General features: G+C 42.0%; 1 protein-coding gene across 1 annotated transcript in view; it reads left to right on the top strand.

Annotated features, from left to right (window-relative positions):
* LOC115542259 (uncharacterized) overlaps positions 1–23,313 on the top strand; it is a 578,272-nt gene that overhangs the window by 31,674 nt on the left and 523,285 nt on the right. Inside the window, exon 3 of the mRNA XM_030354447.1 lies at positions 13,375–13,644. Within this exon, the coding sequence (XP_030210307.1) occupies positions 13,375–13,644 (270 nt within the window). The remainder of the gene's footprint in view (positions 1–13,374; positions 13,645–23,313) is intronic.

Genomic DNA, 23,313 nt, shown 5'->3' with positions numbered 1-23,313 from the left:
ATCTTATGCACGCCTTTTTTGCGGCACGGTCTGCACGTTTACACTGCCTGAGGTTAATTGCCTGCTTGAGCTAGAACCCAAATTTACCCTCCCGGACCCTAAACACATTGGCGGTTTATTGGGTTTCATTCTGATGTAAATGCGACGGCTCCGCGGTTCAAGGGGGGGCCTTGGGTAGAGGTGTTGCGCTGTCTGCAAAGAGACAACGCAGCATATCATCATGAGCAGTTCTAACTGAAAAGAAAGGAATCTGCGAGCTGCTGACCATGTAAGAGAAGGTGATGCAGTCGCATTAAACAAAGAAAGATGGTGCGATCTACGAGAGAGACCAGAGGAACTGTCCTTACGAGGCTTTTGTCGGGATAAAAAGCAAGTGGTCAGCAAAATAAATAATATGTTGCGTTTTTGCACTTGTAAATAGTTAATCGCGCTTGTAGCCTACACTCAGACTTGAACTCATTCTTGCATGCGGGTGCAGTGGCGGCTGGTGAATTTTATTATAGGGGGGGCAGAAAGTTTGTAAACCAAACCCCTGTAGGGGAGTCTGGGGCCCTCCTCCCCCCGAAGATTTGTTTGTGTTTTTCATATAAAAATGAAGCATTCTGGTGCATTCTGACAAAATAATAAAGACAAAATAGAACATTTCCTTACAAAGACGAATGGAGCCGGGGAACTACGTTTTTAATTAATTTATTTGCCTTGTAGAATTCAGAAAGATTTAAAGTGCGAATACATCAATAATAATTGGGAATTACCAGTATACACAAGTTAACATTCTCTCTCTGTCTCTATCTGTATGTGTTTTTGTGAGAGAGTGAGAGTGAGAGAATGTGATTCTAAAAGGGGTGAGTGTGTTACGGACAATCTATTGTGTTGGTAAATTCACTCATAAATCTATCTACAGTTAAGTATGCATTTAGACAAATACGATAAAATATCAATATAATATGTGCAACTTTTTATGTGTGGTTGTTCAAGACACACTGAAGGCATGATGCCACCATAGGTTTGCAGAGAACTATGTACAATATACACACTGAAGGCATGATGCCACCATAGGTTTGCAGAGAACTATGTACAATATACACACTGAAGGCATGATGCCGCCATAGGTTTGCAGAGAGAGTAAGAAGATGAGTAGGCAGTGGTAGCAGAAGACTGCGTTAGCTTCTTCACAACCTGCTAACCATCTTTTTTCTCGTACCAATTTGTTGAAAATCCTCGGGTGTAGGATTTTCCCCCCTTTGTAGAAATTTGTTTAATGATTAATTTTGGTCTAGGAAGTCCTGATTGTTTTAATGCCAATTTTTCTGAATTGGATCGTCGACTAAAAGGAACTTCTTTGAGCGACTAAATGGAATTGCGCACATTTGCAGCCATGTTGAAATCAGCAAGTGAAGTGACTTGATCGAAGATATCCCTTCGCGCTCTTTGCTCAGTTACGTATGACGCAAGCACGTTAGGGCGAGTCCCAAATCCCCATTGAAAATGCATTGAAGGCTCAATTCCCGAAAAAAATAGTTTTAACATTAGAGTCAACGGAGAAGGCTTGGGCGATTTTCCACGTCGATGAATTCGCCCAGAAAGAGGCGGGACCACTTGAAACACGACTTGAATCTCACGATTCTGATTGGACAATGACAGATAATAAGTGTAGAACACTGAAAACTACTTTTGCCGTGATAGAATTAAAAAAAATAAAAATCCTCTTTCTCCCAGTTGGTAGTGTGTCGTAGGGCTGCACAATATATCGAATTTTTATCGCGATGACGATATTGGCGTCCCACGATGACGCGTAGTGTTCCCGCGATATTTTCGCTATATTTTTTTTAATTATTATTTATTTATTTTTTAATTTAAATTACAATTTTAGATTTTAAATAATGCATCCGCAAAAAAAAGAAAACGAAAAAAGAAGCGAGCCCCGCCCATGCAGTAAACGCTGTACCTCCGCTGCAAAGCAAACCAAGCGCTCCCTGTACACCTGTCTGCGACTGCGCGAGTCCTGCGCGAAGCGTGAAAAGAGGGAGGGGGGGGCGTGGCCTGGCGGCAATTTGCCGCTGAGCACAGTGTGTGGCTCCTACCACAAGGGGGTGGTAGAAATTCGAAAGATTTTTTTTTCAATAAATAATCGTGGTAAATAATCGTGATATCAATATTGATCAAAATAATCGTGATAATCATTTTGGCAATAATCGTGCAGCCCTAGTGTGTCGCCCAAATCGCCCCTATACACCATCCGCCCCTGTGCGGGTGTCTTCATTCATAAAAACATTCGGGAGCGAGCAGAGTCTCCCATACATAGAACAATGTGTGACGCAGTGCCACAGAATCAACACCGAGTGCCACAAATTGATTCTGCTTTTTTTAAAAAACGTTTTAGCGATTTTGAAATATAAATATCGTTCCGTTCGTACATCTCCGCGTAGCAATCTTTCTCCCTGTCATTCTCGTTCACAGACGAACACAGAGACAAGCGCACACGGAGACAAGCGTGCATACATACCAATGGTGCGCGGGTACACTACCACTTATTGGATAAACCTGCGTATCATGCACACGCACTGAAAGTGGATTCGCCCGCTAATCCTCTCAATGCACCTACAAAGGCAAACCCGAAGCAGCAGGAATGTAAAAAGGGATAGTGTATAGAACGCCGGTAATAATCGGGAAAATAAGCTCCTCATTTGCATTAAAGCTACAGTCACCGAAACGGCACATTTGGGGAAAGCTCAATGTGCAACTGGCTCGTAGTGGCTGTAATTCGGGAACGTCTTCAAATACTGTGTTAGGGGCCGACTAATATTTATATTAAAGCATCCATAAAGTAGCATGCCATGGGACCTTTAAAAAATAAGAAGAGATATATTTTCCCAAACTAAAGGTTGTAGTAAGACCCTATAGAGGCCATTCCAATCTTAAGTTTATATTACTGAATTATTTAATTTGTATTGAAAAATCGTAGGTAAACTTAACCTAATTTATTTTAGTATTTCATAGCTGTTGAATGTAGGTATCTTTACTCTAAATATTTGATCGAAATTTACCCAACCAAAGTATATGCAAATTGTTACCTTAGATAAATTGGGTAAATTCTATAGGTTGTTTTTTTACAGTGCATTTCCAAACCATTCTCGTCGTTCGTCTTTCTTGACATCCTAGGTGTGTCACGTCACGACCCGTCCTCTCCCTACATATTTTAAGTTGTGAAAGCGTCCCAACGCACCATCCCACCACTGATCCCTTTCTGCACTTTGTTTGTCGACCAACAAGGATTCTGTGGGCTAGAGTGTCAAAGTGTGTGCGCACACTGTGTGCGCACACTGGGTTGACGGTCTCGTGGACGTGTTGAGCGTTATTTAAGAACAACCCTTACGTGTGTCTCCAGAAAGAGAATTGGAGCATCAGGAAAAAAGTCAGTGTCCACAAGTCAAAGCTGTCAGGGCTCAATTGTAGAGAAAAGAAAAAGTAAATAACCTGTTGGTCTGGTTCTTATTAATTGGTCAAAAATATACTTCAAGAATACATAAAAGACTAAAATAGTTACCCGTCGGCGTTGATGTTATTTGACTTGACATGACTTGTTTCAGCATAAGATACCGGATGATAAAGGCCAAGTGATGCTGGGTTGGTCACCATAGCGGTAGGCCTACTTCTAGGCCCTGACACACCAGGGGGTTAGGGGTTAACGTGTTTTCTACAGACACCTGTGACGTCTTTTTTCAACCCATCGCGACTCGCAAGATGAATCCTCCACCCTCATGCGTGAAAAAACTATTCCATTTGACATGTTCGACTATTTTCTTTGGCTTTCGAATCATTTTGAAGCATGTGTCCGCTCTTATCTGCCTCGCACCAGGAGAGCCCCGTCGGATTCTCCGCCTCACTACTATTGTTTTGCATAAATTATAGAAGACCTGAACGTCTGGTCAATTGTTTAAATAAATTACGTTTTTTTAAAAGGTTCTTTGTCCTTGGGTGCGTATTTGCTTCGCTCAAATAAAAAAGTATCGCTTTCAGGGGGTAATTCAAAACATCCGTCGAAACCGAAACTATCGACGGAAGACGGAAGTTCGGATCTTTAGGCTCCATTGTGAGTATCGAGACGTAGGCGCACGGCTTGTACGCGGGTCGTTTTTAATAGAAGTACCTTTTTAAAAGTTGAATACATCGCTTTTAGTAAACCGACGAAGACATGAAGTTATCCAGTGCTCTGTTATTGTTGACTTCAGCCGTCCTGGGAGTCAGACCCTCATCTGGTAGGTGGCTGCGGCAGCACCCTGAGCCACTCCTCAATTCCTCACACTCATCCTCACACAACATGCGTGACTTTTAAGAGGTTATTATGTCGTTATGTTGGTGATCATACAATATGAGGGGTCTAGACCGTGTTATTGTCATGTCGTATATTAAATACTGAGTTTAGTCGTAGTAGCCTACGGCTGTTTTAAGAGCAGGCATAGAGGCCTACTTACTTCCACATTTGAAGCAGCAAGCAGTTGGAAAGAAATTGGCAGATTCGGAGTTTGCGGTTCAATAGATCAGTGAAACATCGTTGCGACACTAATGACACCTCTAGCTAAAGGTAGTAACCTAGAGAACCAGCTACAATCTTGTTTTCGTCAAAACGAGCCGTCTTTAGAGAACGGTGAATTGCACATACATGTATATGAGAATGCATATCTATTCAGACCTGTAATTCGGCCTACCTGCATAACTGTTAATTTAACTTAAAAGATATGCAAATGTTTGAAATTAAAATCAATGTGAAAATCTTCAACCAGGAAATAATCATAATCAAACCTTTTGTTTCAATCTGAGGCAAAACAAGTTGCTTAATAAACTCCCAAAGTCAAGAGAAGCTCTCTCTCTCTCTCTCTCTCTCTCTCTCTCTCTCTCTCTCTCTCTCTCTCTCTCTCTCTCTCTCTCTCTCTCTCTCTCTCTCTCTCTCTCTCTCTCTCTCTCTCTCTCTCTCTCTCTTCATAGCATAACTTCTAGCAGGTGAGGAAAACCTGTTTGACAGGAGATGATGGTAGCAGAGAATATAAAGAGACATTTATGAATAACCAATTGTCATTTTATCACACATATAGTATGTTTATTCACATAAACCTTTAAACATACACATATTGCATTCCTCTCGAAATAGTCATCACCTCAGTAAACAATAAATGAATTGAAAGATTACAATAAATTCAATGGCAAATATTGCAAATTAAACTAATTATTTCCAATAGGTTTACTTGTATTTTGTGCTAAAAAAATTCAAAGTGTCACATCTGTATTTACAATACAGCTTGATTCTGCAGCTGTATTTACAGCTCATTAATCCATGTCAATGTTTACTGTTGCTATGGCAACAAGAGACTGCTAACGTTAGCAGCTGTTAGCTAGCTTAGCCAAATCATCTGAACAGTAATAACCCATAATAACACAATTCGGCCTATTTAAACAATATCAACCACAACTACCAACAGTCACAGCCCTTCAACTCTGGGCTAATATGTTGTCACAAGTATGCAGTTAATTAGGTCACATCACATTCAATGTAAAAACGTTTTCTACTTTGTTTTGGACATGTCTAAACATGTAGCCTAGCTAGCCCAGGCTAACGTTACTTAGCATATATGCCTCCACTCGCCGTCTTTCAGCGCCACCCGGGCGTTTTCAGCTCCGTGCCGGCTCCCGCGACTCCGGCCCATGCCATGAGGTCCCGCCCACCCTGGTTTGTGTTGTGATTGACAGCACTGTCAGGGCTCTCTGAGCCAGTCAGCCCATGATTGATTAACAATGACAAACATAGACCAATAATATGCGTCGATGCTGGCAACACACTGCTAGCTCTCTGTAGCCCATTGGCCGGCCCAATCGGAGGGAATTTAGAGAGAGAGGAAAAAAGAAAACATAGCGGACCGGACCGGCCCACATTGGGTCAACGGCCCACCGGGACGATGCCCGGTATGCCAGATGGCCAGTCCACCCCTAGCGAGGAGCAGGACACGGGAGCAGACAGGCCGGCAGGGACGGTGGGTGGTCAGGCGGGTGGTCAGATAGGCGAGGGTTCGGGAAGAGGCAAGATCAGCGTTGGAAAAACAGTTCTGGAGTTGCAGGAAAGCTCTATAATATATCTCTAGAGTCAATAATGGCGACGCTATTGACATTTTTTACATTTTGAGTCGTTACTTAGGCCTACTGATAATATAATAAAAACACAATACATTATGTTGATGAAATAATATATTTATTTCCAGATGACAAGCAACACCCTTGCAGAACTGTGGTCTATCTACGTGACCACAGCGCCTGTGATCGCAGAGCAGCAGGCTCTCGCACTGCTTGCCTCTCGAGCAGCGCGAGACTGCCTAATATGCCATCTTATGCACGCCTTTTTTGCGGCACGGTCTGCACGTTTACACTGCCTGAGGTTAATTGCCTGCTTGAGCTAGAACCCAAATTTACCCTCCCGGACCCTAAACACATTGGCGGTTTATTGGGTTTCATTCTGATGTAAATGCGACGGCTCCGCGGTTCAAGGGGGGGCCTTGGGTAGAGGTGTTGCGCTGTCTGCAAAGAGACAACGCAGCATATCATCATGAGCAGTTCTAACTGAAAAGAAAGGAATTTGCGAGCTGCTGACCATGTAAGAGAAGGTGATGCAGTCGCATTAAACAAAGAAAGATGGTGCGATCTACGAGAGAGACCAGAGGAACTGTCCTTACGAGGCTTTTGTCGGGATAAAAAGCAAGTGGTCAGCAAAATAAATAATATGTTGCGTTTTTGCACTTGTAAATAGTTAATCGCGCTTGTAGCCTACACTCAGACTTGAACTCATTCTTGCATGCGGGTGCAGTGGCGGCTGGTGAATTTTATTATAGGGGGGGCAGAAAGTTTGTAAACCAAACCCCTGTAGGGGAGTCTGGGGCCCTCCTCCCCCCGAAGATTTGTTTGTGTTTTTCATATAAAAATGAAGCATTCTGGTGCATTCTGACAAAATAATAAAGACAAAATAGAACATTTCCTTACAAAGACGAATGGAGCCGGGGAACTACGTTTTTACTTAATTTATTTGCCTTGTAGAATTCAGAAAGATTTAAAGTGCAAATACATCAATAATAATTGGGAATTACCGGTATACACAAGTTAACATTCTCTCTCTGTCTCTATCTGTATGTGTTTTTGTGAGAGAGTGAGAGTGAGAGAATGTAATTCTAAAAGGGGTGAGTGTGTTACGGACAATCTATTGTGTTGGTAAATTCACTCATAAATCTATCTACAGTTAAGTATGCATTTAGACAAATACGATAAAATATCAATATAATATGTGCAACTTTTTATGTGTGGTTGTTCAAGACACACTGAAGGCATGATGCCACCATAGGTTTGCAGAGAACTATGTACAATATACACACTGAAGGCATGATGCCACCATAGGTTTGCAGAGAACTATGTACAATATACACACTGAAGGCATGATGCCGCCATAGGTTTGCAGAGAGAGTAAGAAGATGAGTAGGCAGTGGTAGCAGAAGACTGCGTTAGCTTCTTCACAACCTGCTAGCCATCTTTTTTCTCGTACCAATTTGTTGAAAATCCTCGGGTGTAGGATTTTCCCCCCTTTGTAGAAATTTGTTTAATGATTAATTTTGGTCTAGGAAGTCCTGATTGTTTTAATGCCAATTTTTCTGAATTGGATCGTCGACTAAAAGGAACTTCTTTGAGCGACTAAATGGAATTGCGCACATTTGCAGCCATGTTGAAATCAGCAAGTGAAGTGACTTGATCGAAGATATCCCTTCGCGCTCTTTGCTCAGTTACGTATGACGCAAGCACGTTAGGGCGAGTCCCAAATCCCCATTGAAAATGCATTGAAGGCTCAATTTCCGAAAAAAATAGTTTTAACATTAGAGTCAACGGAGAAGGCTTGGGCGATTTTCCACGTCGATGAATTCGCCCAGAAAGAGGCGGGACCACTTGAAACACGACTTGAATCTCACGATTCTGATTGGACAATGACAGATAATAAGTCTAGAACACTGAAAACTACTTTTGCCGTGATAGAATTAAAAAAAATAAAAATCCTCTTTCTCCCAGTTGGTAGTGTGTCGTAGGGCTGCACAATATATCGAATTTTTATCGCGATGACGATATTGGCGTCCCACGATGACGCGTAGTGTTCCCGCGATATTTTCGCGATATTTTTTTTAATTATTATTTATTTATTTATTTATTTTTTAATTTAAATTAAAATTTTAGATTTTAAATAATGCATCCGCAAAAAAAAGAAAACGAAAAAAGAAGCGAGCCCCGCCCATGCAGTAAACGCTGTACCTCCGCTGCAAAGCAAACCAAGCGCTCCCTGTACACCTGTCTGCGACTGCGCGAGTCCTGCGCGAAGCGTGAAAAGAGGGAGGGGGGGGGCGTGGCCTGGCGGCAATTTGCCGCTGAGCACAGTGTGTGGCTCCTACCACAAGGGGGTGGTAGAAATTCGAAAGATTTTTTTTTCAATAAATAATCGTGGTAAATAATCGTGATATCAATATTGATCAAAATAATCGTGATAATCATTTTGGCAATAATCGTGCAGCCCTAGTGTGTCGCCCAAATCGCCCCTATACACCATCCGCCCCTGTGCGGGTGTCTTCATTCATAAAAACATTCGGGAGCGAGCAGAGTCTCCCATACATAGAACAATGTGTGACGCAGCGCCACAGAATCAACACCGAGTGCCACAAATTGATTCTGCTTTTTTTAAAAAACGTTTTAGCGATTTTGAAATATAAATATCGTTCCGTTCGTACATCCCCGCGTAGCAATCTTTCTCCCTGTCATTCTCGTTCACAGACGAACACAGAGACAAGCGCACACGGAGACAAGCGTGCATACATACCAATGGTGCGCGGGTACGCTACCACTTATTGGATAAACCTGCGTATCATGCACACGCACTGAAAGTGGATTCGCCCGCTAATCCTCTCAATGCACCTACAAAGGCAAACCCGAAGCAGCAGGAATGTAAAAAGGGATAGTGTATAGAACGCCGGTAATAATCGGGAAAATAAGCTCCTCATTTGCATTAAAGCTACAGTCACCGAAACGGCACATTTGGGGAAAGCTCAATGTGCAACTGGCTCGTAGCGGCTGTAATTCGGGAACGTCTTCAAATACTGTGTTAGGGGCCGACTAATATTTATATTAAAGCATCCATAAAGTAGCATGCCATGGGACCTTTAAAAAATAAGAAGAGATATATTTTCCCAAACTAAAGGTTGTAGTAAGACCCTATAGAGGCCATGCCTTTATGGAACAAGTTTGGGGTTCTAGAGTCAATAATGGCGACGCTATTGAAATTTGACCATTGTGGTCGTTGTCAGTTTTGCACTTTGTAGACGGTCCCTAAGCTCGCGGATGAAAGCCGACAGCTCATAGAAGCCAATGCAATTCACCGTTCTCTAAAGACGGCTTGTTTGGATGAAACAAGGTTGTAGCTGGTTCTCTAGGTTACTACATTTAGCTAGAGGTGTCATTAGTGTCGCAACGATGTTCCAGTGATGATCTATTGAACCGCAAACTCTGAATTTCTTTGCGACTTGACGGAAGTGCGGCTGTTAGCGTGCGTTGGGGTGGTTGTTTGTAGCACGACCTCTGGGTGCGTCCAGCCTGGTTCACGCGTATTTCTATGGGGTCAGAACAGTCTCATTAATAATGGATGCACAGAGAAGGATTCACAAATGTATTTTGTGATTTATATATAAATTACTCTCTTCTCACAAATACATTTCAATGCACACACAAATGGATATCGGTATGTATAAATGTAAAATAAATCCATAAACAAAAATATGTTTCACAAACACATTTCTGATCCACACACAAATGTGTCTTGTTTTAAATAAATGTAATATAAATCAATAAATATATTGATACTTTTTTTTTTATTATTTGTAATGTATTTGGATTTTGTTACATTTATATACAAACTGTTAAACTTGACTTAACAGGACGCTTTTCATTTGTGAACTTTTCTTTTTTTGAGACTCTCCTGACTTGGCTGGATTCACAAATGCATCCCCGTGGTCTTATTATGACCCGATCATTAACTAAAAGCCACATTGAAAGAGTAAAGCATCCAGCATATGATTTCACCAATGTGTGAGGGCATATGCAGCAGGGATGATCGCACAGCGGAAAGCTTATGGAAAACCAGCGGACGAGCGCTGGGCGGAGATTTCAGATGCAGGGAGATTATAGGAAAATATAATTTGTCAGTTTGTCAGCTGTTTTTCTAGTCAATATGTCAACTACTTATTTATTTATTTATTTACTTCAAATTTGTCTGCGACGAACGAATCGGGGGAAAATCGGGCTGAAATCTTGTAGTCTGAACTAGCCATAAGCAAGCAGCAGCAGCGCCATTGTGCGAATTCCCTACTAGACCAAACGAGACTCGTAATGGTAGGTAAAAACAATAGTTTATTATAGCATGCAATTCTGATGTAGAAAAAAATAAAAAGTAGGCCTACTTAAAATGTGCTTGCATGAAATGGAAGCCAACAGCGATTGTTAGTTAAAGGTTGGGTAAGGCATTTGCGAAACGCCAGCAGATTTTGAAAACACAACTCAAATGGTCCTACCCCCTCTCCTTCAACGCTGACTCTGACTCCACCCATTCCAAGTACATGGACGCGCAATCACGCACGAGCGATGCGCGAGAGCGAGCCATTAGCTTGTTAGCTAGCTCCAGTAGCTACCGCAGGATAACAACAAACAGAAGCTTGCTCTGGTCCCATGCTTTGTGTACTTGCACGAAGGGGTCGCGCGGGGAGCGGGGGAGGGGGAGTGCAGTACGACTGTTTGATTGACGTACTTACTGTCCAATGCCACTCGGTGGGTCTGGAAATCATTGGCTGGAGTTTTTCTAGTCCTGCCCGTTCCGCAGATTATTGACTTGTTTAATTTTCATGTCAGTACTTCTAACTCCGACTGTAAGGGGGTTATGATAAGGATTTCAAGTAATTTTGCAAAAATGACCAAAAAAGAGAATTGCATACCCAACCTTTAACTTGTTTATCATTTGTTTACCCTTGGGCCATGGCAACGCGATTGCTACCTGCTGTAGTACTTTCATTGGCTGAATCGTTGAGAATGTTTTAGCAAGGGTCAATCAATATAAGGTTGTGGGGAGATGAAGCTCTGTTCATTTGTATAGTAATAATACAGGCTAAAAGAAAATATATACATTTATTTTTTTTGCGAAAAGTGGGGTGGCCATTGGCCCCGCGGCCTCATAGGTTCCGGCGCCTATGGGTGTATGAAATCCTCCACTTTGTAGAAACCAGTTTAATCTTGTTTGGTCTTGGAGGTCCTGATTGTTTTAATGCCAATTTGTCTGAATTAGATCTCAGACTAAAAGGAACTTCTTTCAGAGACACTACGGAATTGCACTTTACAGTCACGATCTGGAAAGTAGTACGTGACCTGATCAAAGATGCCCCCTCCCTCTCTTTGCTTAGTTGCGTATGATGCAAGCGCGTTGGGGCGAGCCCTCCTGGAACCCATAGAGAACCCATAGAGAACCCATACTACATACATAGGGAACCCATACTACCAATAGAGAACCCTTACATACTGCGCCCCAAAATAAATTTGACGACACTGATTGGCGAAATATTTGCATTATTTGCATAAAAACCGGTTCGTAGCCATTAACCATTGGCTTAAATTCCAGTACGGTTGGGCTGAATGAACGGGATCTCCGGGAAGACAGCCTATTGGCTACTACACCCAAACGATAAACGTTGAACGTGAAACGGAATGCCAATATCATTCTGGAGAGTTCAAAACACATTCTAAAGTAAATTAATTATTTTCATGTAATTAACACAGATTATTTTTCAAGATTAGAAAGATTTTTATTATATTAAATAACAAATAATTAACAGGCAGGCAGGTCTGCGGGAGGGCGGCGCCCCAGCGCCCTCTATGGACGGGCCGCCACCACGCTACGGACAGCGTGGGTCATCCTCTTTGCACCTGCTGGCCTTTGGTGTCACACAAATCCACGTTTGTCATGAATGAGCACTAAGCATGTCAGACTGCGAAATGTTGTCCAGTTTTCCACGTAACAAGTTTTTGTTTTTTGTTGTAGCTCAAGGAGAACCTCAATATTTAGAAGTGGGAACACCGCTCACCTTGGAGCCAGACGTTTCCACTGTTAAAAAACCAGTCAACAGCATCAGGTGGAAATATGGCACCAGCTTGGTGGTGGATTGGGATCAGAGCGGCCATACATACTATGGGTCATTCAAGGGACGCACAACGTTGGATCCAGATACCCTGCGGTTGGATATCGATCGTTTGACCTTGGCTGATGGCGGACAGTTCTCCCTGGAGACGAATCTTGGAACAGTTGGGACTGATGAGGTTAAAGTCATCAGTAAGTGTGTGTGTGTGCGTTGTGCTCGTACGTTTGTGTGTCGGTTGGTGTGAGCCACAACATTTATTTTTTTAGGTCACAAAGTCAATAGAATAGGTCTTTATTGTCCTATAGGTGATGGGATATAAGGATGAAATGTAACCAAATCTTCTGCTTGCCTTTTGCAATTATATGAAAAGTAGTTTTTAAAATGTTTATTTCAAATGTTTTGCCATCACAAAAAGTTCATGTCTGAATACCTACCTTAAAAAATGTACAGGGTCGGCACAAAACACTACATACAAACACAGAAGCACCAGTTCATCACGCCTTATTACATTTTGGACGTGTTGCGTTTGGCCGGGGGGGGGTTAACACTCTTAAAACTTAAAACTCCATGCAGAGAGGGTCTGGGGTCCTTCACTAAGCCCATAGCTTCCCTGTGGACGGAGGTTATATTATCATTCTGACATGCTGAGATGTGTCATCAAACTCCAGGGGTCAGGGGGGGTGGGACCTCCTCTGCCCTCGTGTTTTCTTTATTTAATTTCTTTATTTAAAGGAACACCATTAGCTGATGCCATGGCAATCAGCTAATCTTCCTGGGGTCCATACATGACCTACTGTGTACAAACTCCACACACTACATCCGAAAAACTTCAATTGCACTAATATAAATTCATTTGCATCAATATAAAGAAAATGCAAAGGTTACATTGATATTAAAAAAATACTACAAATAAATAAATACATTCATATTGAAAGCCGGCTTACACTGATTATACAATAAGCTAAATGATATTTAAGAAGAATTAGAATTATAACACTGAGTTAAACCTCATCTCATGCATGGCAATAGAAATGCATATTCTTTTTTAAGGATGATTTATTTTTTATAAGGGGTCAATTATTTCAGTTGCCTATGGCTCTGTAAATGACCAGTGTTCTTTCCCGATGACCAGAGCCCCCTCCGAAGCCCCTTGTATTGACAACGAAGAACCCTGAGGGAGCTCATGCTCTGAGGTGTACCGCGGACACCAAGGATCTGGGACCGGTCTCCTACGAATGGAAGAAAGACGAAATGAAGGAAGGGAATTGGGAGGAAGGGCCGTGGACCAAGGGGGAAGAGCTGAAGGGTATGAACAGTTCTGATACCCCTGAGAAGTTCTCCTGCAGGCTGAAGACCCGCGTGAGGACCGGTGAAGCCAGCGATCCCGTTCGCAACCCAATAGGTATGTGCCCAGTGGACGGTTCAAACATACACATTTAATTTGTTTATTTAAAGGAACACCATTAGCTGATGCCATTGCAATCAGCTAATCTTCCTGGGTTCCATACCTGACCTACTGAACATACACAACACACTGCATGCGAAAAGTTCAATTGCACTAATATACATTCATTTACATCAATATAAAACAAATGCAAAGGATGCCATGCATGCCAATAGAAATGCAGATTATTTTTGAAGGAAGATTTAGTTGTTATAAGGGGTAAATTATTCCAGTGGTTATGTCTCTGTAAATGACCAGTGTTCTTTCTACATGACCAGTTGTTGTTGATGTTGGAAGTGTATTATGTTGTCTATTTACTCGTTTCCAAGATCAAAGAAGAGTTCCGTTGTGTAACGACAATTTCCCTGGAGGAGACGGTCATGATGAAGCTTGATGACCACGTCTTCTGCAGACACACACGCACACACACACACTCACACTCATGCTCACACCTACTCACAGTCACACACACAACTACTCAGATTCATACACACACGCCTATTTACACTCACACAACAAAGCACTGAGTTGTATTTATGTATCTTTTTATTGGAGCAAACAGGTTTAAATGTTCCATTACAAAATGACCTTGCTGCAGAATACACACACATTCACAGCTGCAAAGTGACCAGATGCGCGCGCGCACACACACACACACACACACACACACACACACACACACACACACACACACACACACACACACACACACACACACACACACAGCAGAAGCACTTGTATGTTGTATGTGCTTTTTTTTTTAGCAAAAAGGTTTAAATGTTCTGTTATGTATGGTTGTTCAGAAACCAGCTTGAAATGACCTGGCTGCAGAGAAACATTTCAGCAACAAAACCCTTTATTATTGTTTGTATATATTGTGATTATGTTTTGTGATCCTCTTGCATATTCTTCAAGTGACTATTGATAATTTGGTTGATTAAACAAGTTGATTTCACCAATACTGTCTGCTGTGTCTGAAAATAACTCTTCTGTGTCTGTAAATCGAACCTTCCCTGAATAGGTCAAAGTTAATTAGTCTTCTTAGCTAATTATTACTAATAATGATAAAGTAAATTAATAATACCTAACAATCTTAAGTTTATATTACTGAATTATTTAATTTGTATTGAAAAATCGTAGGTAAACTTAACCTAATGTATTTTAGTATTTCATAGCTGTTGAATGTAGGTATCTTTACTCTAAATATTTGATCGAAATTTACCCAACCAAAGTATATGCAAATTGTTACCTTAGATAAATTGGGTAAATTCTATAGGTTGTTTTTTTACAGTGCATTTCCAAACCATTCTCGTCGTTCGTCTTTCTTGACATCCTAGGTGTGTCACGTCACGACCCGTCCTCTCCCTACATATGTTAAGTTGTGAAAGCGCCCCAACGCACCATCCCACCACTGATCCCTTTCTGCACTTTGTTTGTCGACCAACAAGGATTCTGTGGGCTAGAGTGTCAAAGTGTGTGCGCACACTGTGTGCGCACACTGGGTTGACAGTCTCGTGGACGTGTTGAGCGTTATTTAAGAACAACCCTTACGTGTGTCTCCAGAAAGAGAATTGGAGCATCAGGAAAAAAGTCAGTGTCCACAAGTCAAAGCTGTCAGGGCTCAATTGTAGAGAAAAGAAAAAGTAAATAACCTGTTGGTCTGGTTCTTATTAATTGGTCAAAAATATACTTCAAGAATACATAAAAGACTAAAATAGTTACCTGTCGGCGTTGATGTTATTTGACTTGACATGACTTGTTTCAGCATAAGATACCGGATGATAAAGGCCAAGTGATGCTGGGTTGGTCACCATAGCGGTAGGCCTACTTCTAGGCCCTGACACACCAGGGGGTTAGGGGTTAACGTGTTTTCTACAGACACCTGTGACTTCTTTTTTCAACCCTTCGCGACTCGCGAGATGAATCCTCCACCCTCATGCGTGAAAAAACTATTCCATTTGACATGTTCGACTATTTTCTTTGGCTTTCGAATCATTTTGAAGCATGTGTCCACTCTTATCTGCCTCGCGCCAGGAGAGCCCCGTCGGATTCTCCGCCTCACTACTATTGTTTATGCATAAATTATAGAAGACCTGAACGTCTGGTCAATTGTTTAAATAAATTACGTTTTTTTAAAAGGTTCTTTGTCCTTGGGTGCGTATTTGCTTCGCTCAAATAAAAAAGTATCGCTTTCAGGGGGTAATTCAAAACATCCGTCGAAACCGAAACTATCGAGGACGGAAGTTCGGATCTTTAGGCTCCATTGTGAGGATCGAGACGTAGGCGCACGGCTTGTACGCGGGTCGTTTTTAATAGAAGTACCTTTTTAAAAGTTGAATACATCGCTTTTAGTAAACCGACGAAGACATGAAGTTATCCAGTGCTCTGTTATTGTTGACTTCAGCCGTCCTGGGAGTCAGACCCTCATCTGGTAGGTGGCTGCGGCAGCACCCTGAGCCACTCCTCAATTCCTCACACTCATCCTCACACAACATGCGTGACTTTTAAGAGGTTATTATGTCGTTATGTTGGTGATCATACAATATGAGGGGTCTAGACCGTGTTATTGTCATGTCGTATATTAAATACTGAGTTTAGTCGTAGTAGCCTACGGCTGTTTTAAGAGCAGGCATAGAGGCCTACTTACTTCCACATTTGAAGCAGCAAGCAGTTGGAAAGAAATTGGCAGATTCGGAGTTTGCGGTTCAATAGATCAGTGAAACATCGTTGCGACACTAATGACACCTCTAGCTAAATGTAGTAACCTAGAGAACCAGCTACAATCTTGTTTTCGTCAAAACGAGCCGTCTTTAGAGAACGGTGAATTGCATTGGCTTCTATGAGCTGTCGGCTTTCAGCCGCGACCACAATGGTCAAATTCGACTAGCGTCGCCATTATTGACTCTAGAGCCCCAAAACTTGCTCCATATAGGCATGGCCTCTATATGGTCTTACTACAACCTTTAGTTTTGAAATATATATCTCCTCTTATTTTGAAGGAATTTCAATAGCGTTGCCATTTGTAACGGGGGGGTTAGGCAGAAACCAAGTGCACATGTCAATGGTGACAGGGCAGTCTAAAGGTTTATTGATTGCACAGATGATCTGGATCGGGGTTCGGGGACCGGCAGGCAATCAGGTAGACTGGGGGTACCGTCGGCGGGTGGGTAGTCGGGCAGGCGAGGAGCAGGGGTGGACTGGGAGAAAAATTCAGCCCTGGCCTTTTCTCTCCAGACCAGCCCACTACATTATTAGCACTAGGGGTGGGACGAGACGAACGGGAAGAACCCTGTATATCCGAATAATAGTACCGTTTTTTGTTTTTCAAGTTTGTGTTTCTTGTGCTGCTGACAAGAAAGGTGTGAAACCCGAACAGGAAGTTAGAGCATTAGAGCTGAAACAAATTTGTTTTAACGGTGACTCAGTCATTATGAAACCATAAATAGAGAACTTAATTTTTTTTCTCATATACTTCTCATATTCTCATACACGTGTATGTGCACATGTATGTATATATGTGCACATACATGTATATGAGAATGCATATCTATTCAGACCTGTATTTCGGCCTACCTGCATAACTGTTAATTTAACTTAAAAGATATGCAAATGTTTGAAATTAAAATCAATGTGAAAATCTTCAACCAGGAAATAATCATAATCAAACCTTTTGTTTCAATCTGAGGCAAAACAAGTTGCTTAATAAACTCCCAAAGTCAAGAGAAGCTCTCTCTCTCTCTCTCTCTCTCTCTCTCTCTCTCTCTCTCTCTCTCTCTCTCTCTCTCTCTCTCTCTCTCTCTCTCTCTCTCTCTCTCTCTCTCTCTCTCTCTCTCTCTCTCTCTCTCTCTCTTCATAGCATAACTTCTAGCAGGTGAGGAAAACCTGTTTGACAGGAGATGATGGTAGCAGAGAATATAAAGAGACATTTATGAATAACCAATTGTCATTTTATCACACATATAGTATGTTTATTCACATAAACCTTTAAACATACACATATTGCATTCCTCTCGAAATAGTCATCACCTCAGTAAACAATAAATGAATTGAAAGATTACAATAAATTCAATGGCAAATATTGCAAATTAAACTAATTATTTCCAATAGGTTTACTTGTATTTTGTGCTAAAAAAATTCAAAGTGTCACATCTGTATTTACAATACAGCTTGATTCTGCAGCTGTATTTACAGCTCATTAATCCATGTCAATGTTTACTGTTGCTATGGCAACAAGAGACTGCTAACGTTAGCAGCTGTTAGCTAGCTTAGCCAAATCATCTGAACAGTAATAACCCATAATAACACAATTCGGCCTATTTAAACAATATCAACCACAACTACCAACAGTCACAGCCCTTCAACTCTGGGCTAATATGTTGTCACAAGTATGCAGTTAATTAGGTCACATCACATTCAATGTAAAAACGTTTTCTACTTTGTTTTGGACATGTCTAAACATGTAGCCTAGCTAGCCCAGGCTAACGTTACTTAGCATATATGCCTCCACTCGCCGTCTTTCAGCGCCACCCGGGCGTTTTCAGCTCCGTGCCGGCTCCCGCGACTCCGGCCCATGCCATGAGGTCCCGCCCACCCTGGTTTGTGTTGTGATTGACAGCACTGTCAGGGCTCTCTGAGCCAGTCAGCCCATGATTGATTAACAATGACAAACATAGACCAATAATATGCGTCGATGCTGGCAACACACTGCTAGCTCTCTGTAGCCCATTGGCCGGCCCAATCGGAGGGAATTTAGAGAGAGAGGAAAAAAGAAAACATAGCAGACCGGACCGGCCCACATTGGGTCAACGGCCCACCGGGACGATGCCCGGTATGCCAGATGGCCAGTCCACCCCTAGCGAGGAGCAGGACACGGGAGCAGACAGGCCGGCAGGGACGGTGGGTGGTCAGGCGGGTGGTCAGATAGGCGAGGGTTCGGGAAGAGGCAAGATCAGCGTTGGAAAAACAGTTCTGGAGTTGCAGGAAAGCTCTATAATATATCTCTAGAGTCAATAATGGCGACGCTATTGACATTTTTTACATTTTGAGTCGTTACTTAGGCCTACTGATAATATAATAAAAACACAATACATTATGTTGATGAAATAATATATTTATTTCCAGATGACAAGCAACACCCTCGCAGAACTGTGGTCTATCTACGTGACCACAGCGCCTGTGATCGCAGAGCAGCAGGCTCTCGCACTGCTTGCCTCTCGAGCAGCGCGAGACTGCCTAATATGCCATCTTATGCACGCCTTTTTTGCGGCACGGTCTGCACGTTTACACTGCCTGAGGTTAATTGCCTGCTTGAGCTAGAACCCAAATTTACCCTCCCGGACCCTAAACACATTGGCGGTTTATTGGGTTTCATTCTGATGTAAATGCGACGGCTCCGCGGTTCAAGGGGGGGCCTTGGGTAGAGGTGTTGCGCTGTCTGCAAAGAGACAACGCAGCATATCATCATGAGCAGTTCTAACTGAAAAGAAAGGAATCTGCGAGCTGCTGACCATGTAAGAGAAGGTGATGCAGTCGCATTAAACAAAGAAAGATGGTGCGATCTACGAGAGAGACCAGAGGAACTGTCCTTACGAGGCTTTTGTCGGGATAAAAAGCAAGTGGTCAGCAAAATAAATAATATGTTGCGTTTTTGCACTTGTAAATAGTTAATCGCGCTTGTAGCCTACACTCAGACTTGAACTCATTCTTGCATGCGGGTGCAGTGGCGGCTGGTGAATTTTATTATAGGGGGGGCAGAAAGTTTGTAAACCAAACCCCTGTAGGGGAGTCTGGGGCCCTCCTCCCCCCGAAGATTTGTTTGTGTTTTTCATATAAAAATGAAGCATTCTGGTGCATTCTGACAAAATAATAAAGACAAAATAGAACATTTCCTTACAAAGACGAATGGAGCCGGGGAACTACGTTTTTACTTAATTTATTTGCCTTGTAGAATTCAGAAAGATTTAAAGTGCAAATACATCAATAATAATTGGGAATTACCGGTATACACAAGTTAACATTCTCTCTCTGTCTCTATCTGTATGTGTTTTTGTGAGAGAGTGAGAGTGAGAGAATGTAATTCTAAAAGGGGTGAGTGTGTTACGGACAATCTATTGTGTTGGTAAATTCACTCATAAATCTATCTACAGTTAAGTATGCATTTAGACAAATACGATAAAATATCAATATAATATGTGCAACTTTTTATGTGTGGTTGTTCAAGACACACTGAAGGCATGATGCCACCATAGGTTTGCAGAGAACTATGTACAATATACACACTGAAGGCATGATGCCACCATAGGTTTGCAGAGAACTATGTACAATATACACACTGAAGGCATGATGCCGCCATAGGTTTGCAGAGAGAGTAAGAAGATGAGTAGGCAGTGGTAGCAGAAGACTGCGTTAGCTTCTTCACAACCTGCTAGCCATCTTTTTTCTCGTACCAATTTGTTGAAAATCCTCGGGTGTAGGATTTTCCCCCCTTTGTAGAAATTTGTTTAATGATTAATTTTGGTCTAGGAAGTCCTGATTGTTTTAATGCCAATTTTTCTGAATTGGATCGTCGACTAAAAGGAACTTCTTTGAGCGACTAAATGGAATTGCGCACATTTGCAGCCATGTTGAAATCAGCAAGTGAAGTGACTTGATCGAAGATATCCCTTCGCGCTCTTTGCTCAGTTACGTATGACGCAAGCACGTTAGGGCGAGTCCCAAATCCCCATTGAAAATGCATTGAAGGCTCAATTTCCGAAAAAAATAGTTTTAACATTAGAGTCAACGGAGAAGGCTTGGGCGATTTTCCACGTCGATGAATTCGCCCAGAAAGAGGCGGGACCACTTGAAACACGACTTGAATCTCACGATTCTGATTGGACAATGACAGATAATAAGTCTAGAACACTGAAAACTACTTTTGCCGTGATAGAATTAAAAAAAATAAAAATCCTCTTTCTCCCAGTTGGTAGTGTGTCGTAGGGCTGCACAATATATCGAATTTTTATCGCGATGACGATATTGGCGTCCCACGATGACGCGTAGTGTTCCCGCGATATTTTCGCGATATTTTTTTTAATTATTATTTATTTATTTATTTATTTTTTAATTTAAATTAAAATTTTAGATTTTAAATAATGCATCCGCAAAAAAAAGAAAACGAAAAAAGAAGCGAGCCCCGCCCATGCAGTAAACGCTGTACCTCCGCTGCAAAGCAAACCAAGCGCTCCCTGTACACCTGTCTGCGACTGCGCGAGTCCTGCGCGAAGCGTGAAAAGAGGGAGGGGGGGGCGTGGCCTGGCGGCAATTTGCCGCTGAGCACAGTGTGTGGCTCCTACCACAAGGGGGTGGTAGAAATTCGAAAGATTTTTTTTTCAATAAATAATCGTGGTAAATAATCGTGATATCAATATTGATCAAAATAATCGTGATAATCATTTTGGCAATAATCGTGCAGCCCTAGTGTGTCGCCCAAATCGCCCCTATACACCATCCGCCCCTGTGCGGGTGTCTTCATTCATAAAAACATTCGGGAGCGAGCAGAGTCTCCCATACATAGAACAATGTGTGACGCAGCGCCACAGAATCAACACCGAGTGCCACAAATTGATTCTGCTTTTTTTAAAAAACGTTTTAGCGATTTTGAAATATAAATATCGTTCCGTTCGTACATCTCCGCGTAGCAATCTTTCTCCCTGTCATTCTCGTTCACAGACGAACACAGAGACAAGCGCACACGGAGACAAGCGTGCATACATACCAATGGTGCGCGGGTACACTACCACTTATTGGATAAACCTGCGTATCATGCACACGCACTGAAAGTGGATTCGCCCGCTAATCCTCTCAATGCACCTACAAAGGCAAACCCGAAGCAGCAGGAATGTAAAAAGGGATAGTGTATAGAACGCCGGTAATAATCGGGAAAATAAGCTCCTCATTTGCATTAAAGCTACAGTCACCGAAACGGCACATTTGGGGAAAGCTCAATGTGCAACTGGCTCGTAGTGGCTGTAATTCGGGAACGTCTTCAAATACTGTGTTAGGGGCCGACTAATATTTATATTAAAGCATCCATAAAGTAGCATGCCATGGGACCTTTAAAAAATAAGAAGAGATATATTTTCCCAAACTAAAGGTTGTAGTAAGACCCTATAGAGGCCATGCCTTTATGGAACAAGTTTGGGGTTCTAGAGTCAATAATGGCGACGCTATTGAAATTTGACCATTGTGGTCGTTGTCAGTTTTGCACTTTGTAGACGGTCCCTAAGCTCGCGGATGAAAGCCAACAGCTCATAGAAGCCAATGCAATTCACCGTTCTCTAAAGACGGCTTGTTTGGATGAAACAAGGTTGTAGCTGGTTCTCTAGGTTACTACATTTAGCTAGAGGTGTCATTAGTGTCGCAACGATGTTCCAGTGATGATCTATTGAACCGCAAACTCTGAATTTCTTTGCGACTTGACGGAAGTGCGGCTGTTAGCGTGCGTTGGGGTGGTTGTTTGTAGCACGACCTCTGGGTGCGTCCAGCCTGGTTCACGCGTATTTCTATGGGGTCAGAACAGTCTCATTAATAATGGATGCACAGAGAAGGATTCACAAATGTATTTTGTGATTTATATATAAATTACTCTCTTCTCACAAATACATTTCAATGCACACACAAATGGATATCGGTATGTATAAATGTAAAATAAATCCATAAACAAAAATATGTTTCACAAACACATTTCTGATCCACACACAAATGTGTCTTGTTTTAAATAAATGTAATATAAATCAATAAATATATTGATACTTTTTTTTTTATTATTTGTAATGTATTTGGATTTTGTTACATTTATATACAAACTGTTAAACTTGACTTAACAGGACGCTTTTCATTTGTGAACTTTTCTTTTTTTGAGACTCTCCTGACTTGGCTGGATTCACAAATGCATCCCCGTGGTCTTATTATGACCCGATCATTAACTAAAAGCCACATAGAAAGAGTAAAGCATCCAGCATATGATTTCACCAATGTGTGAGGGCATATGCAGCAGGGATGATCGCACAGCGGAAAGCTTATGGAAAACCAGCGGACGAGCGCTGGGCGGAGATTTCAGATGCAGGGAGATTATAGGAAAATATAATTTGTCAGTTTGTCAGCTGTTTTTCTAGTCAATATGTCAACTACTTATTTATTTATTTATTTACTTCAAATTTGTCTGCGACGAACGAATCGGGGGAAAATCGGGCTGAAATCTTGTATTCTGAACTAGCCTTAAGCAAGCAGCAGCAGCGCCATTGTGCGAATTCCCTACTAGACCAAACGAGACTCGTAATGGTAGGTAAAAACAATAGTTTATTATAGCATGCAATTCTGATGTAGAAAAAAATAAAAAGTAGGCCTACTTAAAATGTGCTTGCATGAAATGGAAGCCAACAGCGATTGTTAGTTAAAGGTTGGGTAAGGCATTTGCGAAACGCCAGCAGATTTTGAAAACACAACTCAAATGGTCCTACCCCCTCTCCTTCAACGCTGACTCTGACTCCACCCATTCCAAGTACATGGACGCGCAATCACGCACGAGCGATGCGCGAGAGCGAGCCATTAGCTTGTTAGCTAGCTCCAGTAGCTACCGCAGGATAA

This window comes from Gadus morhua, chromosome 4, assembly GCF_902167405.1.
Source record: "Gadus morhua chromosome 4, gadMor3.0, whole genome shotgun sequence".
Classification (NCBI taxonomy): Eukaryota; Metazoa; Chordata; class Actinopteri; order Gadiformes; family Gadidae; genus Gadus; species Gadus morhua.
This window is presented reverse-complemented; position numbering and strand designations above follow the sequence as displayed.